The sequence below is a fragment of the Triticum aestivum genome, chromosome 1D (assembly GCF_018294505.1).
Source record: "Triticum aestivum cultivar Chinese Spring chromosome 1D, IWGSC CS RefSeq v2.1, whole genome shotgun sequence".
Classification (NCBI taxonomy): Eukaryota; Viridiplantae; Streptophyta; class Magnoliopsida; order Poales; family Poaceae; genus Triticum; species Triticum aestivum.
Window position 1 is genome coordinate 406,761,273 of NC_057796.1, and position 21,371 is coordinate 406,782,643.

General features: G+C 44.3%; 1 protein-coding gene across 1 annotated transcript; it reads left to right on the forward strand.

The window, feature by feature from the left end:
• The first annotated feature begins 19,295 nt into the window (after positions 1 to 19,295).
• LOC123171455 (uncharacterized) lies at positions 19,296 to 20,228 on the forward strand. Its single transcript, XM_044588952.1, has one exon. The coding sequence runs from the start codon at positions 19,475 to 19,477 to the stop codon at positions 19,949 to 19,951; it is 477 nt and encodes a 158-aa protein (XP_044444887.1). The 5' UTR covers positions 19,296 to 19,474; the 3' UTR covers positions 19,952 to 20,228.
• Positions 20,229 to 21,371: the final 1,143 nt, after the last annotated feature.

A 21,371-nucleotide genomic window follows, 5' to 3' on the forward strand; every position in this document is an offset into this window, starting at 1 on the left:
TTTGTGGCACTGCCATTTAGGTCATATTGGTGTAAAGCGCATGAAGAAACTCCATGCTGATGGGATTTTGGAATCACTTGATTATGAATCACTTGATGCTTACGAACCATGCCTCATGGGCAAGATGACTAAGACTCCGTTCTCCGGAACAATGGAGCGAGCAACAGACTTATTGGAAATAATACATGCTGATGTATGCGGTCCGATGAGTGTTGATGCTCACGGCGGGTATCTTTATTTTCTAACCTTCACAGATGATTTGTGCATATATAGGTATATCTACTTGATGAAACATAAGTCTGAAACATTTGAAAAGTTCAAAGAATTTCAGAGTGAAGTGGAAAATCATCGTAACAAGAAAATAAAGTTTCTACGATCTGATCGTGGAGGTGAATATTTGAGTTATGAGTTTGGTCTTCATCTGAAACAATGCGGAATAGTTTCGCAACTCACGCCACCTGGAACACCATAGCGTAATGGTGTGTCCGAACGTCGTAACCGCACTTTATTAGATATGGTGCGATCTATGATGTCTCTTACTGATTTACTGCTATCGTTTTGGGGTTATGCTTTAGAGACGGATGCATTCACGTTTAATAGGGTACCATCTATATCCGTTGAGACGACACCATATGAACTATGGTTTGGCAAGAAACCCAAGTTGTCATTTCTTAAAGTTTGGGGCTATGATGCTTATGTGAAAAAACTTCAACTTGATAAGCTCAAACCCAAATCGGAGAAATGTGTCTTCATAGGATACCCAAAGGAAACTGTTGGGTACACCTTCTATCACAAATCCGAAGGCAAGATATTCGTTGTTAAGAATGGATCCTTTCTAGAGAAGGAGTTTCTCTCGAAAGAAGTGACTGGGAGGAAAGTAGAACTTGATGATGTAATTGTACCTTCTCCCGAATTGGAAGATAGTCCATCACAGAAATTAGTTCCAGTGATTCCTACACCAATTAGTGAGTAAGCTAATGATGATGATCATGAAACTTCAGATCAAGTTACTACCGAACCTCATAGGTCAACCAGTGTACGGTCCGCACCAGAGAGGTACGGTGCTAACAAAGTGTACAAGCTCCAGCGATCCATTTATGGACTGGTGCAAGCCTCTCGGAGTTGGACTATACGCTTTGATAGTGTGATCAAAGCATATGGTTTTATACAGACTTTTGGAGAAGCTTGTATTTACAAGAAAGTGAGTGGGAGCTCTCTAGCATTTCTGATATTATATGTGGATGACATATTGTTGATCGGAAATGATACTGAATTTCTGGATAGCATAAAAGGATACTTGAATAAGAATATTTCAATGAAAGACCTCGGTGAAGCTGCTTATATATTGGGCATCAAGATCTATAGAGATAGATCAAGACGCTTAATTGGACTTTCACAAAGCACATACCTTGATAAAGTTTTGAAGAAGTTCAAAATGTATCAAGCAAAGAAAGGGTTCTTGCCTGTGTTACAAGGTGTGAAGTTGAGTTAGACTCAATGTCCGACCACTCCAGAAGATAGAGAGAAAATGAAAGTCATTCCCTATGCTTCAGCCATAGGTTCTATCATGTATGCAATGCTATGTACCAGACCTGATGTGTGTCTTGCTATTAGTTTAGCAGGGAGGTACCAAAGTAATCCAGGAGTGGATCACTAGGCAGCGGTCAAGAACATCCTGAAATACCTGAAAAGGACTAATGATATGTTTCTCGTTTATGGAGGTGACAAAGAGCTCATCGTAAAAGGTTACCGATGCAAGCTTTCACACTGATCCGGATGACTCTAGGTCACAAACCGGATACATATTTATATTGAATGGTGGAGCTGTGAGTTGGTGCAGTTCCAAACAGAGCGTCGTGGCGGGATCTAAGTGTGAAGGGAATGCATAGCTGCTTCAGAAGCAGCAAATGAAGTAGTATGGATGAAGGAGTTCATATCCGATCTAGGTGTCATACCTAGTTCATTGGGTCCAATGAAAATCTTTTGTGACAATACAGGTGCAATCGGCTTGGCAAAGGAATCCAAATTTCATAAGAGAACCAAGCACATCAAGAGACGCTTCAATTCCATCCGCGATCAAGTCAAGGAGGGACACATAGAGATTTGCAAGATACATACGGATCTGAATGTTGCAGACCCGTTGACTAAGCCTCTCTCACGAGCAAAACGTTGATCAACACCAAGACTCCATGGGTGTTAGAATCATTACTATGTAATCTAGATTATTGACTCTAGTGCAAGTGGGAGACTGAAGGAAATATGCCCTAGAGGCAATAATAAAGTTGTTATTTATATTTCCTTATATCATGATAAATGTTTATTATTCATGCTAGAATTGTATTAACCAGAAACTTAGTACATGTGTGAATACATAAACAAACAGAGTGTCCCTAGTATGCCTCTACTTGACTAGCTCGTTAATCAAAGATGGTTAAGTTTCCTAACCATAGACATGTGCTTTCATTTGATGAACGGGATCACATCATTAGAGAATGATGTGATGGACAAGACCCATCCGTTAGTTTAGCATAACGATTGTTTAGTTTTATGGGATTTTTATTTCTGTGCCCCTGGTTCCTTAGCTCTACTTGTTCATCCCCACTCTGTTAACTTTTGCTCACTTTTCCCCACTCCCTTGCCCGAAACCCTCATAACTGGTTATAACGGATGTTGCCGTCGGGTCAATGCCTTTGATCGTTAGCTGACGAGTGGGGACGCGTATACGTGGGCGCATGCAAGAACGCGGTCGTGGGGTAGCACGTGTCCATGGACATGCCCGAAACGTCCCATCATATAAAGAGGGAAACCACCTCCATCTCCCCTACCATTTTCCCCCAAATCCACTCGCTGCCGCATCGTCTTCCTCTGCACGCCGTTGTCGTCTCGCTCTCCTCCACTGCCTCCACCGCACCGTCTCGCTCTCCCCCACCGCATCCTCTTCCTCACCTTCATCGCCACATCTGTTAGATGGCCGACGCTCGTGGTGATGCCGGCGCAGCGGCCGGAGATGTGGTGGAGCTGCAGGGTCAGGGCGCAGTGACCGCGGATGTCGGCGGCGTCCACGGCGGTGCGGGGAAACTAGCAACCGCTGCGGATGTGGCGGGCTCCGCCTCATCGCTGCAGAAGGTGACGACGTCGAGCGGCGCAGTCCATCCCGATGCCCCCGTTGCGCCGCCTGCCGTGGAGGAGCAGGTATTTGCACTGGCACCCATTTGCACTTGCTTAGCTTGTAGAGTTAGTTCGATTGTGATTCATACAGTAGTTCAGATGGTTAGAGTAGTTGGTTTGACGGATGGGCCGGGGTTTTTTGGTATGGGTTGGGGGATGGGGGTTTTTGGACTAGGGTTTGTTGGATAAATTGGTTCCAAAAATGCTAGCTAGATGTTTTGAACGATGATTTTAGGTGATGCAATGATTGGGGTTTTCAGATTTGTTTTTAGATTTTGATAAATTCGTTACAAAAATGCTAGATGTTGTGAACAGATTGGGGTTTTTAATGCTATGATGCTTATTAGATTTGTTTTTAGTGCTCACAGATTGGGGTTTTTAATGCTACTCAAGTTATTTGCTTCAAGTTATATTAGCTCTGTTGTTCACAATATGTCCACAATATGTAGTTATATTAGCTCTGTTGTTCAATGTGTGTGCATGACAATGGAAAATGCAAATAGGATCATAGTATATTAGCCCTATGATCAAGTGTGCATATCTAAATTTCAATATGTAGTTATATTAGCTCTTTTGTTCAATGTGTGTGCATGACAATGGAAAATGCAAGGGAAATAGGATCATAGTATATTAGCCCTATGATCAATGTGTCATCTGTGCATATCTAAATTTTCAATTGGCTTATGTATTTACTAGTGATGGATATAATTGTATATTCAGGAGGATGATGGTACAGGGAAGAGGAGGAAGATAGACTATACTTTCGATGACCCGTACGATCCAGCGTATGGTGACAACGAAGAGTATGAGGTAAGCCTACTTGAAATTTAGATTGTTCATTTAGTTCGTTTGACATGGTGTATTCCCATGAATCTATAATGTACTAATGTAATTCATTCGTGTGTGCAGTATGTCTCTGGGGAAGATGTGGATGTGGACCGCGGCAACTTCGCCTCCTTCAAAGAGAAGGAAGAGGAGAAGATCAGGATCAAGGGCGTGGATTACTACTACAAGAGCAAGACCAAAACTTGGCGCTGCCCCTACTGCACCACCAAGCCAAAGCCAAAGTCCGGCCGCTTCGTTCACCTTCTAGCTCATGCAGAAGATGTGGCCATCCACGGCGAGGACTACAAGATCATGGGGCAGCATGCTGCCCTAGCCAAAGTCCTGTCTCCCCCTTCCTTGATGTTATGATGTGTTTTAAGTACTTTAGGTTGTTTGCTGAACTATGTGGGTGAATTATGTTTGTGAACAGGATGTGGGTTACCTTTTGGTGGTTGGATGAATTTTATATGCATGTGGCTATCTATGTTGGGTATTTTTGTGTTTTTAAATTTATCTGCTATGATTTGTTTCAGTGTTTTGAAAGTTCAGGTGCTGCAATGATCACACATATGCTGCAAATATGCTGCAATCCATCATTTTATCAAGGGTTCCCTTTTATCAAATATTCCAATAACAGAGCAAAAAACAACATCTTAATGAAGATGTATTATCAACTATCTATGTTTGTGTAGGAGATCATGTGTGCAAAATTTGAGGTGATTTAGTGGAGGTCAAAGAAATTTGAACTCTATGAAATCTTGTAGGTGATAGCTCATATGTGTGAAGGTTTTCTCATGAAAATGACCATAGGACAAGTTTATGATTTTTGGTTGGTAACATGTCACATAAGACAACATTAATATAAAACTATAGGCCAAGTTTATTATTTTTGAATTAATCTTCATATTTTTACATTTTCTTTTGAAAACATATGCTTTAATATAAAAACTATTAAAAACACGTTTTGAAATATGAAAATGGAAAACTAACTTCAGATCCTTCTTATTCACTTTAAAATAAAGCTTTAGTGATTTTTTTGATTTTTTTTAATTTTTCAAAAACAGAAGGTAACACCACCTCCTCTCCTTGAACTCTATGAAATCATGTACATGATAGCTCATATGTGTGAAGGTTTTCTCATGAAAATGACCATAGAGCAAGTTTATGATTTTTGGTTGACAACATTGTGAGCAGGTTTTATATTTTTTTTGATTTTTTTAAATTAATGGTGCTCATTTGACCTCGATCGTGCCAGCTAGGGTTTTTTCATGAAAATGACCATAGACCAAGTTTAGTATTTTTCCTCGTTAGTTTGTCTTATAAAACGACGAACGGCGAAGGTTTCATATTTTTTGATTTTTTTAAATTAGTTATGCTCAGTCAAAGCCTTCGAAACCCCGTTGACCAGCTCAAAACCCCTCTAAACCCCGCGGGTTTCGCCTAACCCTAGCTCCCAACGTCAGCCGTCCGATCATACCCTCGCGCCAAGCAACAGCCCTCAGATCTGGCCTTCTAGAAGGAACTAGGTGGGCTGGCTGTGTGCAGGCTCCGCGCCGTTGGATCACAAGGACGGCTCCGCATCGTTGGATCGTGGGGCGATCCGCGAGAGGCGATCCTATTGGTTGTGCTCGGCTGCTCGCCCACCACTGACTCCGTGAAAAAAAATGTTGTTATTGGGCCCAAAAGGAAACCAAGCTCTGGTTGGGCCGTCGAATTGCGTCGTTTTTTTGCATCGTTCGCTCTGTTTTTTGTGAACGTGCTGGCTCTGTATTTTTGCATCGTTTTTTTTGCATCGTTTGCTCTGTTTTTGCATCGTTCTTTTTGTTCTATACAAATGTAAAATGACCAAATTTATAAGGGCTAAATTTATTTTTATCATGTAAAATGGCCACAAACTATCAAAAAATGGGTCATTTTGCATTTGTATAATGGCCACAAGCCCTCTATCTCTTTTTATCATGCAAAATGACCAAATTTTTAAGGGCCAAATTATTTTTATCATTCAAAATGGCCACAAGCTCTTCAAAAATTGTCTCTTTTTGTTCATATAATATAGGGTTTGACCACGGATTCCCACGCGTGCAATTAGCTTGTTTTTCTTCTTCTTTTCAAACCACCTTTTCCCACGCGTGTACACTCCCGATGCTGCGGTGGGTTTGAAAACGGGCTACTAACTTCACATTTGACCCCGTTATTGCCACGGCCAAATAACACGTAGCACTACGGCTATTTAAGCCACCCTCTGCCTCTGCCATCCCTCATCCATCTGCCCTTCTTGCTCTTCGACCCCTTCTCCGTCTTCTGCACATCCCTCAGCCATGCAGTACACCGGACCAACCTACCGCTTCCCACCCACCATGCCGGAGAGGCTCTACCCTACCGGCGTGTACGTTGATCGCACACTACGTGTGTGGGCGATATCAAGGCTGAGGACCGCAAGGAACTTCACCGAGTTCTTCCTCACGTCCGGCTACCACCACCTCCCGAGGGGATCTCCAACGATGTTCCGCGTCGAGGAGGTCATCCAAAACCTGGTGGTGGTTGCTCTCCTTGCCCACTTCACCAACACATTCGACGCCTTCTACCTCCTCGGCCGGGTGTTTTGGTGTGGCTCCGAGTTCATCGCTTTCACCACCCACAACAGGTTCACGGAGTACAACATCATCTTCCCCACCACGATGCGCATGCACACTCTTCCGTAACCCATCGACAACGCCCCGGAGGAGCAGTGAAAAGGGCGCCCGGAGGAGGATCGAGGTGGAGAAGGCGGCGACTAGGGTTCTAAACCCTCTATCTTTGTTAGTCTATGTTATGTTAAGTTGTAACTGAACTATGTTGGAGTTGCTATGGGCTTGTTGGCCCTTTTCTTAAATTATATTATTAAGTTTTATATCTATTCTATTATGAAGTTCTTCCTAGTTTGAGCTATGTGATCGTGCTATGGGCTTGTTGGCCCTATCTACATATTGAGACTGCATATTTGTTGATTATTTTCTTAGAGAGCTCGGCTTGTTAGTAGGGGTTCCCTTGTTAGTAACCACCTAGCTAGTGCATGCAAGCAAGCTTTGTTAGTAGGGATGAACGGGTACAACTAAGCAAGGGAGTGGCTCTTTTTTTACACAAGCCACAAATATGTAGCCACCTTGCTAGAAGAGAGAAACCAGTGGCAGTGACCGTTGCTGCATCTGTGGCGGCTGGCTTGCAAGAAAGCTGGTCGGTCAGTGCATCGTGGCGGACGCATCGGCGCATGCAGGCTCGATCGGCGCATCATGATATCGTGGCATCAGCGCATGCAGGCAGGGTTTGCTGGGTGCATGCATAGCAGGCTTCTGTCCTGGCGGCACGCGCAGACGTTTAATGCAAGGGACAGCCCAACGAAACCACGGCCCAATGGTCGAACAGCGACACCACCCAACGCGGCACAGTCCAGCGTGGCCCCACTAGTCAGAGTTAACGGTCAAGCCTTTGACCCGACGGCAACGTCCGTTGTGCCCAGTTATGAGGGTTTCTGGCAAGGGAGTGGGGAAAATTGAGCAAAAGTTAAGAGCGCGTGGATGAATGAGTAGAGCTAAGGAACCAGGGGCACAGAAATAAAAATCCCTAGTTTTATTGCTATTGCTTTTTTCATGACTTATACATATTCCTTTGACTATGAGATTATGCAACTCCCGAATACCGGAGGAACACTTTGTGTGCTATCAAACGTCACAACATAACTGAGTGATTATAAAGATGCTCTACAGGTGTCTCCGATGGTGTTTGTTGAGTTGGCATAGATCGAGATTAAGATTTGTCACTCCGAGTATCGGAGAGGTATCTCTGGGCCCTCTCGGTAATGCACATCACTATAAGCCTTGCAAGCAATGTGACTAATGAGTTAGTTGCGGGATGATGCATTATGGAACGAGTAAAGAGACTTGACGGTAACGAGATTGAACTAGGTATGAGGATACCGATGATCGAATCTCGGGCAAGTAACATACCGATGACAAAGGTAATAATGTATGTTGTTATGCGGTTTGACCGATAAAGATCTTCGTAGAATATGTAGGACCCAATATGAGCATCCATATTCCACTATTGGTTATTGACCATAGATGTGTCTCGGTCATGTCTACATAGTTCTCGAACCTGTAGGTTCCGCGCGCTTAATGTTCAGTGGCGATTTGTATTATGAGTTATGTGATTTGATGAACAAAAGTTTGTTCGGAGTCCCGAATGAGATCACGGACAAGACAAGGAGTCCCGAAATGTTCGAGAGGTAAATATTCGTATATTGGAAGGTTACATTCGGACACCGGAATGGTTCGGGAAGTTTCGGATGAGCTTGGGAGTACCGGGGGTTACTGGAACCCCCCGAGAAGTTAACGGGCCAACATGGGCCTTAGTGGAGAAGAGAGAGGGCCGGCCAGGAGGTGGCGCCCCCCCCTTGCCAATCCGAATTGGACAAGGGGTGGGGGCGACGCCCCCCTTTCCCTCTCCTACTCCTGCTCTCTTTCCCCCTTTGCTACTTCGGAAAAAGGAAAAAGGAGAGGGGAATCCTACTAGGACTAGGGAGTCCTAGTAGGACTCCCCACACTTGGCGTGCCCCTAGGGGGCCGGCCTCCTCCTCCTCCCCCCTTTATATACGGAGGCGGGGGGCACCCCAAATGCACAACAAGTCTTCTCTTAGCCGTGTGCGGCGCCCCCCTCCACAGTTACACACCTCGGTCATATCGTCATAGTACTTAGGCGAAGCCCTGCGCCGGTAACTTCATCATCACCGTCGCCACGCCGTCGTGCTGACGGAACTCTCCCTCGTCCTCAACTGGATCAAGAGCTCGAGGGACGTCATTGTGCTGAACGTGTGCTCAACACGGAGGTACCGTATGTTCGGTACTTGGATCGGTTGGATCGTGAAGACGTTCAACTACATAAACACGTTACCAAACGCTTCCGCTTTCGATCTATGAGGGTACATGGACACACTCTCCTATCTTGTTGCTATGCATCTCCTAGATAGATCTTGCGTGATCGTAGGAATTTTTGAAATTCTACGTTCCCCAACAGTGGCATCCGAGCCAGGTCTACACGTAGATGTTATACGCACGAGTAGAACACAAAGAGTTGTGGGCGATAATAGTCATATTGCTTACCACCAACGTCTTACTTTGATTCGATGGTATTGTTGGATGAAGCGGCCCGGACCGACATTACATGACCGCGTTCATGAGACTGGTTCTACAGACGTGCTTCCCACACAGGTGGCTAGCGGGTGTCTATTTCTCCAACTTTTGTTGAACCGAGTTTGACTACGGCCGGTCCTTGTTGAAGGTTAAAACAGCACACTTGACGAAAAATAGTTGAGGTTTTGATGCGTAGGTAAGAACGGTTCTTGCTAGAAGCCCGTAGCAGCCACGTAAAACTTGCAACGACAAAGTAGAGGACGTCTAACTTGTTTTTGCAGGGCATGTTGTGATGTGATATGGTCAAGACGTGATGAGGTATAAATTTTTGTATGAGATGATCATGTTTTGTAAGAGTTATCGGCAACTAGCAGGAGCCTTATGGTTGTCGCTTTATTGCATGAAATGCAATCTCCATGTAATTGCTTTACTTTATCACTAAGCGGTAGCGATATTCGTAGAAGCAATAGTTGGCGAGACAACAACGATCCTACGATGGAGATCAAGGTGTCAAGCCGGTGACGATGGAGATCATGATGGTGCTTTGGAGATGGAGATCAAAGGCACAAGATGGTGATGGCCATATCATGTCACATATTTTGATTGCATGTGATGTTTAGCCTTTATGCATCTTATTTTTCTTAGTACGGCGGTAGCATTATAAGATGATCCCTCACTAAATTTCAAGGTATAAGTGTTCTCCCTGAGTATGCACCGTTGCTACAGTTCGTCTGCCGAGACACCACGGTGATGATCAGGTGTGATAAGCTCTACGTTCACATACAACGGGTGCGAGCTAGTTTTGCACAAGAAGAATACTCGGGTTAAACTTAACGAGCCTAACATATGCAGATATGGCCTCGGAACACTAAGACCGAAAGGCCGAACATGAATCATATAGTAGATATGATCAACATAGTGATGTTCACCATTGAAAACTACTCGATCTCACGTGATGATCGGACATGGTTTAGTTGATATGGATCACGTGATCATTTAGATGACTAGAGGGATGTCTATCTAAGTGGGAGTTCTTAAGTAATATGATTAAATGAACTTTAATTTATCATGAACTTAGTACCTGATAGTATTTGCATGTCTACATTGTTGTAGATCAATGGCCCGTGCTACCGTTCCCTTGAATTTTAATGCGTTCCTAGAGATAGCTAAGTTGAAAGATGATGGTAGCAATTACACGGACTGGGTCTGTAACTTGAGGATTATCCTCATTGCTGCACAGAAGAATTACGTCCTGGAAGCACCGCTAGGTGTACCACCCGCGTCGGCAACTTCAGACATTGTGAATGCCTGGCAGTCGCGTGTTGATGACTACTCGATAGTTCAGTGTGCCATGCTTTACGGCTTAGAGTCGGGACTTCAAAGACATTTTGAACGTCATGGAGCATATGAGATGTTCCAGGAGTTGAAGTTAATATTTCAAGCAAATGCCCAAGTTGAGAGATATGAAGTCTCCAACAAGTTCTATAACTGCAAGATGGAGGAGATAGTTCTGTTCGTGAACACATACTCAGAATGTCTGGGTACCACAACCACTTGACTCAGCTGGGAGTTAATCTTCCTGACGATAGTGTCATCGACAAAGTTCTTCAATCACTGCCACCAACCTATAAAGGCTTCGTGATGAACTATAATATGCAAGGGATGGAAAAGACTATTCCCAAGCTCTTCGCGATGCTAGAGGCTACGGAGGTAGAAATCAATAAGGAGCATCAAGTGTTGATGGTAAACAAGACCACTAGTTTCAAGAAAAAGGGCAAAGGGAAGAAGGGGAACTTCAAGAAGAACAGCAAGCAAGTTGCTGCTCAAGGGAAGAAGCCCAAGTCTGGACCTAAGCCTGAGACTGAGTGCTTCTACTGCAAAGGGACTGGTCACTGGAAGCGGAGCTGGCCCAAGTATTTGGCGGATAAGAAGGATGGCAAAGTGAAAGGTATATTTGATATACAAGTTATTGATGTGTACCTTACTAATGCTCATAGTAGCGCCTGTGTATTTGATACTGGTACTGTTGCTCATATTTACAACTCAAAACAGGGGCTACGGATTAAACGAAGATTGGCTAAGGACGAGGTGATGATGCGCGTGGGAAATGGTTCCAAGGTTGATGTGATCGCCGTCGGCACGCTACCTCTACATCTACCGTCGGGATTAGTTTGAGACCTGAATAATTGTTATTTGGTGCCAGTGTTGAGCATGAACATTATATCTGGATTTTGTTTGATGCGAGACGGTTATTCATTTAAATCAGAGAATAATGGTTGTTCTATTTATATGAGTAATATCTTTTATGGTCATGCACCCTTGATGAGTGGTCTATTTTTATTAAATCTCGATAGTAGTGATACACATATTCATATTACTGAAGCCAAAAGATACAAGTTTAATTATGATAGTGCAACTTATTTGTGGCACTGCCATTTAGGTCATATTGGTGTAAAGCACATGAAGAAACTCCATGCTGATGGGCTTTTGGAATCACTTGATGTTTGCGAACCACGCCTCATGGGCAAGATGACTAAGACTCCGTTCTCCGGAACAATGGAGTGAGCAACTGACTTATTGGAAATAATACATACTGATGTATGCGGTCCGATGAGTGTTGAGGCTCGCGGGGGGTATCGTTATTTTCTGACCTTCACAGATGATTTGAGAGATTTAAAAAGTTCAAAGAATTTCTGAGTGAAGTAGAAAATCATCGTAACAAGAAAAATAAAGTTTCTACGATCTGATCGTGGAGGAGAATCTTTGAGTTATGAGTTTGGTCTTAATTTAAACAATGTGGAATAGTTTCGCAACTCATGCCACCTGGAACACCACAGCGTAATGGTGTGTCCGAACGTCGTAATCATACTTTATTAGATATGGTGCGATCTATGTTGTCTCTTACTGATTTACCGCTATCATTTTGGAGTTATGATTTAGAGACGATTGCATTCACGTTAAATAGGGCGCCATCTAAATCCGTTGAGATGACACCATATGAACTGTGGTTTGGCAAGAAACCTAAACTTTCGTTTCTTAAAGTTTGGGGCTGTGATGCATATGTAAAGCTTCAACCTGATAAGCTCGAACCCAAATCGGAGAAATGTGTCTTCATAGGATACCCAAAAGAGACTGTTGGGTACACCTTCTATCACAGATCCGAAGGCAAGATATTCGTTGCTAAGAATGGATCCTTTCTAGAGAAGGAGTTTCTCTCGAAAGAAGTGAGTCAGATGAAAGTAGAACTTGATGAGGTAATTGTACCTTCTCCCGAATTGGAAAGTAGTTCACCACAGAAATCAGTTCCAGTGATTCCTACACCAATTAGTGAGGAAGCTAATGATGATGATCATGAAACTTCAGATCAAGTTACTACCGAACCTCGTAGGTCAACCAAAGTAAGGTCCACACCAGAGTGGTACGGTAATCCTGTTCTGGAGGTCATGTTACTTGACCATGACGAACCTACAAACTATGAGGAAGCGATGATGAGCCCAGATTCCGCGAAATGGCTTGAGGCCATGAAACCTGAGATGGGTCCATGTATGAGAACAAAATGTGACTTTGGTTGACTTGCCCGATGATCGGCAAGCCATTGAAAATAAATGGATCTTCAAGAATAAGACTGGCACTGACGGTAATGTTACTGTCTACAAAGCTCGACTTGTTGCGAAAGGTTTTTGATAAGTTCAAGGAGTTGACTACGATGAGACATTCTCACCCGTAGCAATGCTTAAGTCTGTCTGAATCATGTTAGTAATTGCCGCATTTTATGATTATGAAATTTGGCAAATGGATGTCAAAACTGCATTCCTTAATGGATATCTTAAAGAAGAGTTGTATATGATGCAACCAGAAGGTTTTGTCGATTCTAAAGGTGCTAACAAAGTGTGCAAGCTCCAGCGATCCATTTATGGACTGGTGCAAGCATCCCGGAGTTGGAATATACGCTTTGATAGTGTGATCAAAGCATATGGTTTTACACAGACTTTTGGAGAAGTATGTATTTACAAGAAAGTGAGTGAGAGCTCTGTAGCATTTCTAATATTATATGTAGATGACATATTGTTGATTGGAAATAATACAGAATTTCTGGATAGCATAAAAGGATACTTGAATAAGAATTTTTCAATGAAAGACCTCGGTGAAGCTGCTTATATATTGGGCATCAAGATCTATAGAGATAGATCAAGACGCTTAATTGGACTTTCATAGAGCTCATGCCTTGATAAAGTTTTGAAGAAGTTCAAAATGGATCAGTCAAAGAAAGGGTTCTTGCTTGTGTTACAAGGTGTGAGGTTGAGTCACACTCAATGCCCGACCACTGCAGAAGATAGAGAGAAAATGAAAGTCATTCCCTATGCTTCAGCCATATGTTCTATCATGTCTGCAATGCTATGTACCAGACCTGATGTGTGCCTTGCTATAAGTTTAGCAGGGAGGTACCAAAGTAATCCAGGAGTGGATCACTGGACAGCGGTCAAGAACATCCTGAAATACCTGAAAAGGACTAAGGATATGTTTCTCGTTTATGGAGGTGACAAAGAGCTCGTCATAAATGGTTACATTGATGCAAGCTTTGGCACTAATCCGGATGACTCTAAGTCACAAACCGGATACATATTTATATTGAATGGTGGAGCTGTCAGTTGGTGCAGTTCCAAGCAGAGCGTCGTGGTGCGATCTACGTGTGAAGCGGAGTACATAGCTGCTTCGGAAGCAGCAAATGAAGGAGTCTGGATGAAGGAGTTCATATCCGATCTAGGTGTAATACCTAGTGCATTGGGTCCAATGAAAATCTTTTGTGACAATACTGGAGCAATAACCTTGGCGAAGGAATCCAGATTTCACAAAAGAACCAAACATATCAGGAGACGCTTCAATTCCATCCACGATCAAGTGAAGGAGGGAGACACAGAGATTTGCAAGATACATACGGATCTGAATGTTGCAGACCCTTAGACTAAGCCTCTCTCACGAGCAAAACATGATCAGCAACAAGACTCCATGGGTGTTAGAATCATTACTATGTAATCTAGATTATTGACTCTAGTGCAAGTGGGAGACTGAAGGAAATATGCCATAGAGGCAATAATAAAGTTATTATTAATATTTCCTTATATCATGATAAATGTTTATTATTCACGCTAGAATTGGATTAACCGGAAACTTAGTACATGTGTGAATATATAAACAAACAGAGTGTCCCTAGTATGCCTCTACTGGACTAGCTCGTTAATCAAAGATGGTTAAGTTTCCTAACCATAGACATGTGTTGTCATTTGATGAACGGGATCACATCATTAGAGAATGATGTGATGGACAAGACCCATCCGTTAGCTTAGCATAATGATCGTTTAGTTTTATTGCTATTGCTTTCTTCATGACTTATACATATTTCTCTGACTATGAGATTATGCAACTCCCGAATACCGGAGGAACACTTTGTGTGCTATCAAATGTCACAATGTAATTGGGTGATTATAAAGATGCTCTACAGGTGTCTCCGATGGTGTTTGTTGAGTTGGCATAGATCGAGATTAGGATTTGTCACTCCGAGTATCGGAGAGGTATCTCTCGGCCCTCTCGGTAATGCACATCACTATAAGCCTTGCAAGCAATGTGACTAATGAGTTAGTTGCGGGATGATGCATTACGGAACGAGTAAAGCGACTTGCTGGTAACGAGATTGAACTAGGTATGAGGATACCGACGATCGAATCTCGGGCCAGTAACATACCGATGACAAAGGGAATAACATATGTTGTTATGCGGTTTGACCGACAAAGATCTTCGTAGAATATGTAGAGCCAATATGAGCATCCAGGTTCCGCTATTGGTTATTGACCAGAGATGTGTCTCGGTCATGTCTGCATAGTTCTCGAACCCGTAGGGTCCACATGCTTAACGTTCGATGATGATTTGTATTATGAGTTATGTGATTTGATGAAGCGAAGTTTATTCGGTGTCCCGGATGAAATCACGGACATCACGAGGAGTCTCCAAATGTTTGAGAGGTAAAGATTCATATATTGGAAGGTTACATTCAGACACTGGAATGGTTCGGGAAGTTTCGTATGAGTTTCGGAGTACCGGGGGTTACCGGACCCCCCCCCAAGGAAGTTAATGGACCAACATGGGCCTTAGTGGAGAAGAGAGAGGACCGGCCAGGAGGTGGCCCCCCTTGCCAATCCGAATTGGACAAGGGGTGGGGGCCGTGCCCCCCTTTCCCTCTCCTACTCCTTCTCTCTTTCCCCCTTTGCTACTCCGGAAAAAGGAAAAAGGAGAGGGGAATCCTACTAGGACAAGGGATTCCTAGTAGGACTCCCCACACTTGGCGCGCCCCTAGGGGGCCGGCCTCCTCCTCCTCCCCTTTATATACGGAGGCGGGGGGGGGGGGGCACCCCAAAGGCACAACAAGTCTTCTCTTAGCCGTGTGCGGTGCCCCCCTCCACAGTTACACACCTCGGTCATATCGTCGTAGTGCTTAGGCGAAGCCCTGCGCCGGTAACTTCATCATCACCGTCGCCACGCCGTCATGCTGACGGAACTCTCCCTCGTCCTCAACTGGATCAAGAGCTCGAGGGACGTCATCATGCTGAACGTGTGCTGAACACGGAGGTACTGTACGTTCGGTACTTGGATCGGTTGGATCGTGAAGACGTTTATCAACCGCGTTACTAAATGCTTCCGCTTTCGTTCTACGAGGGTACGTGGACACACTCTCCCGTCTCGTTGCTATGCATCTCCTAGATAGATCTTGCGTGATCGTAGGATTTTTTTTTTGAAATTCTGCGTTCCCCAACAGGCAGCTCATCCGCCAAACTTGTCGATAGGACTGTGTCAAAGATTTTTTTTGCGAGGTACTTTGTCGAAGATTTTGACCGCACCATGCAGCACCAGGCTAACCGGTCGATAGTCTCGTAGCTGGACTGTCCCATCTCTCTTAGGAAGTAGGAAGACAATGGCCTTATTGATTGCAGGCAACCCTCTCATGAGGTCATACTTGATGATGTACCAACATGTGGCGTAGAACCGGCCGGTGAATCCATCCATCCCTGGGGCATTGTCCTTTGGCATCGCCATAACCACCTTTTCCACCTCATCAAATGTAAAAGGTATTTTCAGATGGGATAGATCCATGGAGGGAACCTATAGCAATAGACCTCTCCAAGGAGCAAAGGCCTAGGAGTACACTGGCGCCGAGCCAAAGATTTCGTCATAGTAGTCATCCACCGTCGTGGCAATTTCCTCTTGGATCGAGAGGATTGCACCTTCATGTTCTAGTGTAATCAAAACATTCTTCCTCTGGTGGCGGTGGCAAGCATGTTGGTGGAAGAAGTTTGTATTTGCATCCTCTTTACGGAGAAATAATAGCCTTGATCTCTTTCTAGCACTAGACCTCTCCAAGGAGCAAAAGCCTAGGAGTTGCGCAGAAATAATTAGCAAAATTTCTTTATTACTACTCTTCGTAAATAAATAAAGAAGCGTTTAGATCACTAGTTTGAAATATTATAAAAAAAGGTAAGCAGGAAAATGATCGAACGCTAAGATGTTGTCAAAGCACGCGACCAGATGTCTGTAACCGAGGACTCGTGCACAGATCCTCAGGTTGTCCGTTGCCATGTCAGTTTTGTCTACTACTGTAGAGCGCACAGTACGTGGCTTTCTCGTCCGATGGAGTACATGCATATCACCCAGCTCAGTGCCGTTTGCTCATACGCCTAATCTGTCAGCTACTGTAGCGTATACGATTGTCGCCGGATATTTAGTTCGCGAAAGGGTTCCGCGTGTGTTCCGTTCTCGGCCGATCACGCGCCTCGAGCCACCCCCGACGGTGGGCCCGCGCAGCAATGGCCACATTACGGTGGGCCCCACGTAAAAATTGCCAGTGCCAGGTACACACTCCTGAGCAAGACAGTTCTCAAAAAATATTTTAATCACGAAAGAGTTCAGCGGACGAACACTCGGCAGGCTCCCGTCCCGTTCAGCGGCCCCAGCCTACAGGGCGGGGCCGTGTGTCAGCGAGGTCCATGTGGGTGTACGGACAGGCGGGTAAGGGAGGGCGGGCGGTGAGAAAAGGGCGGGGCGAACGGGTGGCAGCCCCAGTTGGTTCCGCCTTTGGCGTCAGCGGGGACCCCCCGCGGTGACGGCAATCCGACCCATGCAAGCGCGGCACGTCACGGATTATTATCTCCGCATTGATCTCTGCTTTTGTTCCCAATCGCATTAACCCAACCCCTCTGTGCCTGCTGCCGCGTTTCCTGCCCCGCCTGGTATCTGATTCCCCTCGCCCTTCTCGTCACTCGCTAGACTCACTCCAACAAGTGCACACAAGTCCTTGGAGACAAAATCACATGTGCCCCGAAAAAGACCTCTGCGAATGGCGATATTGCTTTGTCCTACGCGTGATTAGAACAACTCCAGGAGAGTCGCCATAGTCCCGAGCTCCATATCCATGTGACGTATTCCCAATATTCACTTTGCTAGAGTTGCTTCTACTCTTATCAGGGTATTTTTTTTAGTAGGGACCAAAGTTCACCATACAAAATTTTGGCTAACCAAATATTTGGTGGGACAAGCTTGGGCAAGAACCAAACATACCCTCAATGTCTTAGTTAATTACACATACCATTGATGTATCTTGGTTGGACTAGTTGCCATTCTTCTTTTCTTCCGCGGCTAAAATTTCAAAGGTACAATCATGCAAGTCTTTAGTCATTGCACATCACAAGGACAAACATACAATCGCTGAAGTATATGTTAATCTATGCCCAATGATGTTCAAGAAGCATCTAAGAGAAAACAAAAACTATTGAAAGCCATATGCACTATCTTTATCTAGCATGTGTTGTAAGGCTTTATCGGTTATGCTGGTTCATAGCGAGGGTTGTATTGCACTCTGCCTGCTGTGGGTTTTATTAATTTAAAGTTGTGCGCTCCTTGCTCCTTCTTGTTCTAAAAAAAGCCATATGTGATACCGCTCTTTGTGAAATGCCATGCTTGTAGTTAATCGATCGAGCACACCCTCTTATTTAATAATTTTGTATGAAAAGAGGTTTCACGAGTCGAATTTTAAACTAATTAAAGATGCATGACATATTTTCTCCTGAGTTAAACGGTCATACCACATTTCAAATATGGGATCTAAATAAAAAAGGCCACACCTCGGAGTTGGTATCTAATTTGAAAATTCGCCTTAATTAAATATTGAACACCTATCCCCGCGAAAAGTAGTACTGAACGCTTATGCTATCAACAGGTCTGATTGACTTTAAAAGTAATGTTGATCATAAAGATTTGTGTATCACAAAAGAAGTAGAAGAAAACTCATTAATCAATTGCATATATAACAATGATGAACCATAAATATTCCATCAAAATAAAATTAATTTCATAGCAAGACTAGAAGCGCAATTATTTTTTAAAACACGTGGATCCCCTCTCTCTCTCTCTCACACACACACACACACACGCACGCACACACACACACGCGCACACACACACACACACACACACACACACACACAACCCTACTCTATGAGCACCTTCGAGAGACCGAGCCGACATATCTCGCGACAAGCACCTTGTAGTCGACGGGCATGCCATAAAATAATTCTGGGAAATATGTGAGTACACATGTCAAGTCCAGGACTTGAAACCGGGCAGGTTGATTCCATCACAAGGAATCTAACTGTTTAAGCTAAGCTTAATTCGCACTAGAAGCACAATTGACAAACCAATCTTCTTGTACTGCAATATCAAAGTTTGCAACTTTTTAATAAACTTTTTTCAGTAAAAGGTAGTCAAAGCAAGATGATGGGTCGTATGCCCCATATTAAAGATACTTTGGTGTCTATATATCAATCTAGGGAGTATATTTAAGACACATAACCGCATGAGTGCATTTGGGGATTTCCTGATTATCATTCGCTGGGTAGACGTAACAAATTACACCCCCACCTGACCATGCATTATCTAAGGCGCCTCTGCACCCACATTGCACACCGACCCTTTCTCACAGCGTATGTGAGGAGAGGAGTTTGAGTAACCTCTCATCCAGAGAACACTGTTCATATAAATAAATCCACTGGTTTACTACCACTTCTATCCACTGTCCTTTCATGGCTTCTAAAAGTAGAAACCAGAACCACCCGCCGTCCTGCACTCTCCAGCCTCCGTTACAAATGCGCGAGAGCTCGGCCAAATCAGCACACTCCGCCCTCCTTTCCCTTTCATCTCCTGTGTGAACATCAACCACCACAGGAAGAAGTCGCCTCCTCCGCAGCCCATACTTCGCTAGATCGATCTTGGTCATGGAGAAGACGCAGTGCGGTTCCAAGGGCATTGCTCACCGGGCCTCGGCGGCCAGCGGCTCCGGCAAGCACAAGCGGAAGGGCGGCGGCGCCGGGGACAAGCCGATCAAGGTGGTGTACATCTCCAACCCGGTGCGGGTGTCGACCAGCGCGGCCGGCTTCCGCGCGCTCGTGCAGGAGCTCACCGGCCGCAACGCCGACCCGTCCAAGTACACCGGCAGCGGCGCCGTGGACGTCGGCGAGAGCAGCGCGGGGAGCCCGGCCGGCCCGCAGATGGGCCCCGCGCCCAGCCCCGGCAGCACGGCGGAGTCATCGGAAGGCGCCGCCGCCTGCAGCCACAACGTCCCGGCCACAACAGCGCCGGCGGGCTACGGGTACGAGGAGGAGGAGGACAGCTTCCCGCCGCAGCTGATCGACAACAGGTACTCCGTCTTCTCGCCGCCGACGTTCCTCTACGGCTCGCACAACGAGTGGTGATCGATCTGTGATCCATCCATCCAAGCTCGCCGAGCCCCCGCAGCAGAAACATGTATGTATTGCGCTTAATTGCATGAGGGGTACTCGTATCATATGTCATGTGTGCATGTGCGTTCGATTCCAGTAGCAGCTAGTAGCTAGGTAACTTAGTAACTAAAATTAAATTGTGTATTATTGCTCCAGATTGGTTTATACTCCACTGTGGCAAAATTGTAGCCAGCACTCTACCCCTTTTCTGTGAGTGAGAAATGTGTCCTGTTGGATTTCGTGGGTGCCAACCGATACTTAATCGATGATGATTTGCAATGTGGATGCAAATAACGGGTGTTTGAGACAAAGGGGATCGGATTCTTTTTTTTTTTTCCATCAGTTTCAACACCGATTTAATGGTTTTTGATTTCATGCACGGCGGAGCGACACATGTACACAAAAAGGACCGGCTAGAAAGATTGCCTTTGATGCAAAGCTTGCTTTTGGCATGCATAGCTTGCAGTGTGCCAGTGATATATGTCGCCACCACATTGGTGTCAACATGGCAAAGCCGCAAAGGCCTATTTCTAGCTTAGCTCTGAGGGGCTTGCAGAATTAGGATGCATACGTGTCCCTCACTCCGACACTCCACTGGGAGTAATGTATATGCCTCTCATGCCAAGATGCGCATGGTTTAGTTTTCGGCATGCTGATAACATTAGTGTAATTTTAGTACTATAATTTTCTTTTTAAGAAGAGTACTCTTTTAAGAACGATATAATCTTAGTACTATAACTAACCAAAACTATAGAACGAAATAACCACATTGACATTTTCTAGAACTTCCAAAGAACATGGGTACGTGCTGTGCAGCATAGTGCAAAGATTGATGATCATTTTGTAGGCTTAAGTTGACCATTAGGCCACGCAGTTGACCTGTTGTGCAGCATGATCTAATGGGCGTTGCTGATTAGTGGTAAAGAGGACCCACCCAATTAGTGGGGAGGTTTTCCTACTGAAATTCTATTGTAGCATATGTCTTTTTGTTGTGATGACTTTCAACACAGAATCACTCATTTTTCATTATACAATATACTACAAAACTGGTTTCAGTGTGATTTACTTTTTTTTTTTTCCTTTTGGAATTCAGTAAGGGGAAAATATTGTATTAATGAGTACTGTATTAGTTAACCTTATCTTCTAGGTTTTGAGGACAAGTGAAATATACTCCTTCTGAGTATAGTTTACATGACGAGTAATAATCATAAGACTTTCAGCTAAGGGTTTGTACTGTTTATGTAGGTGGAGCTGCTTATATATACTTCATTCTTGAAAATTGTAAAACACAATAACATAATAAGCAATGAGTCAGATCATATATTTGCATTTAATCAACCCTTCTGAGTATACATGCACATATTATGCTTACAGTATTCATATCTCAGAAGTC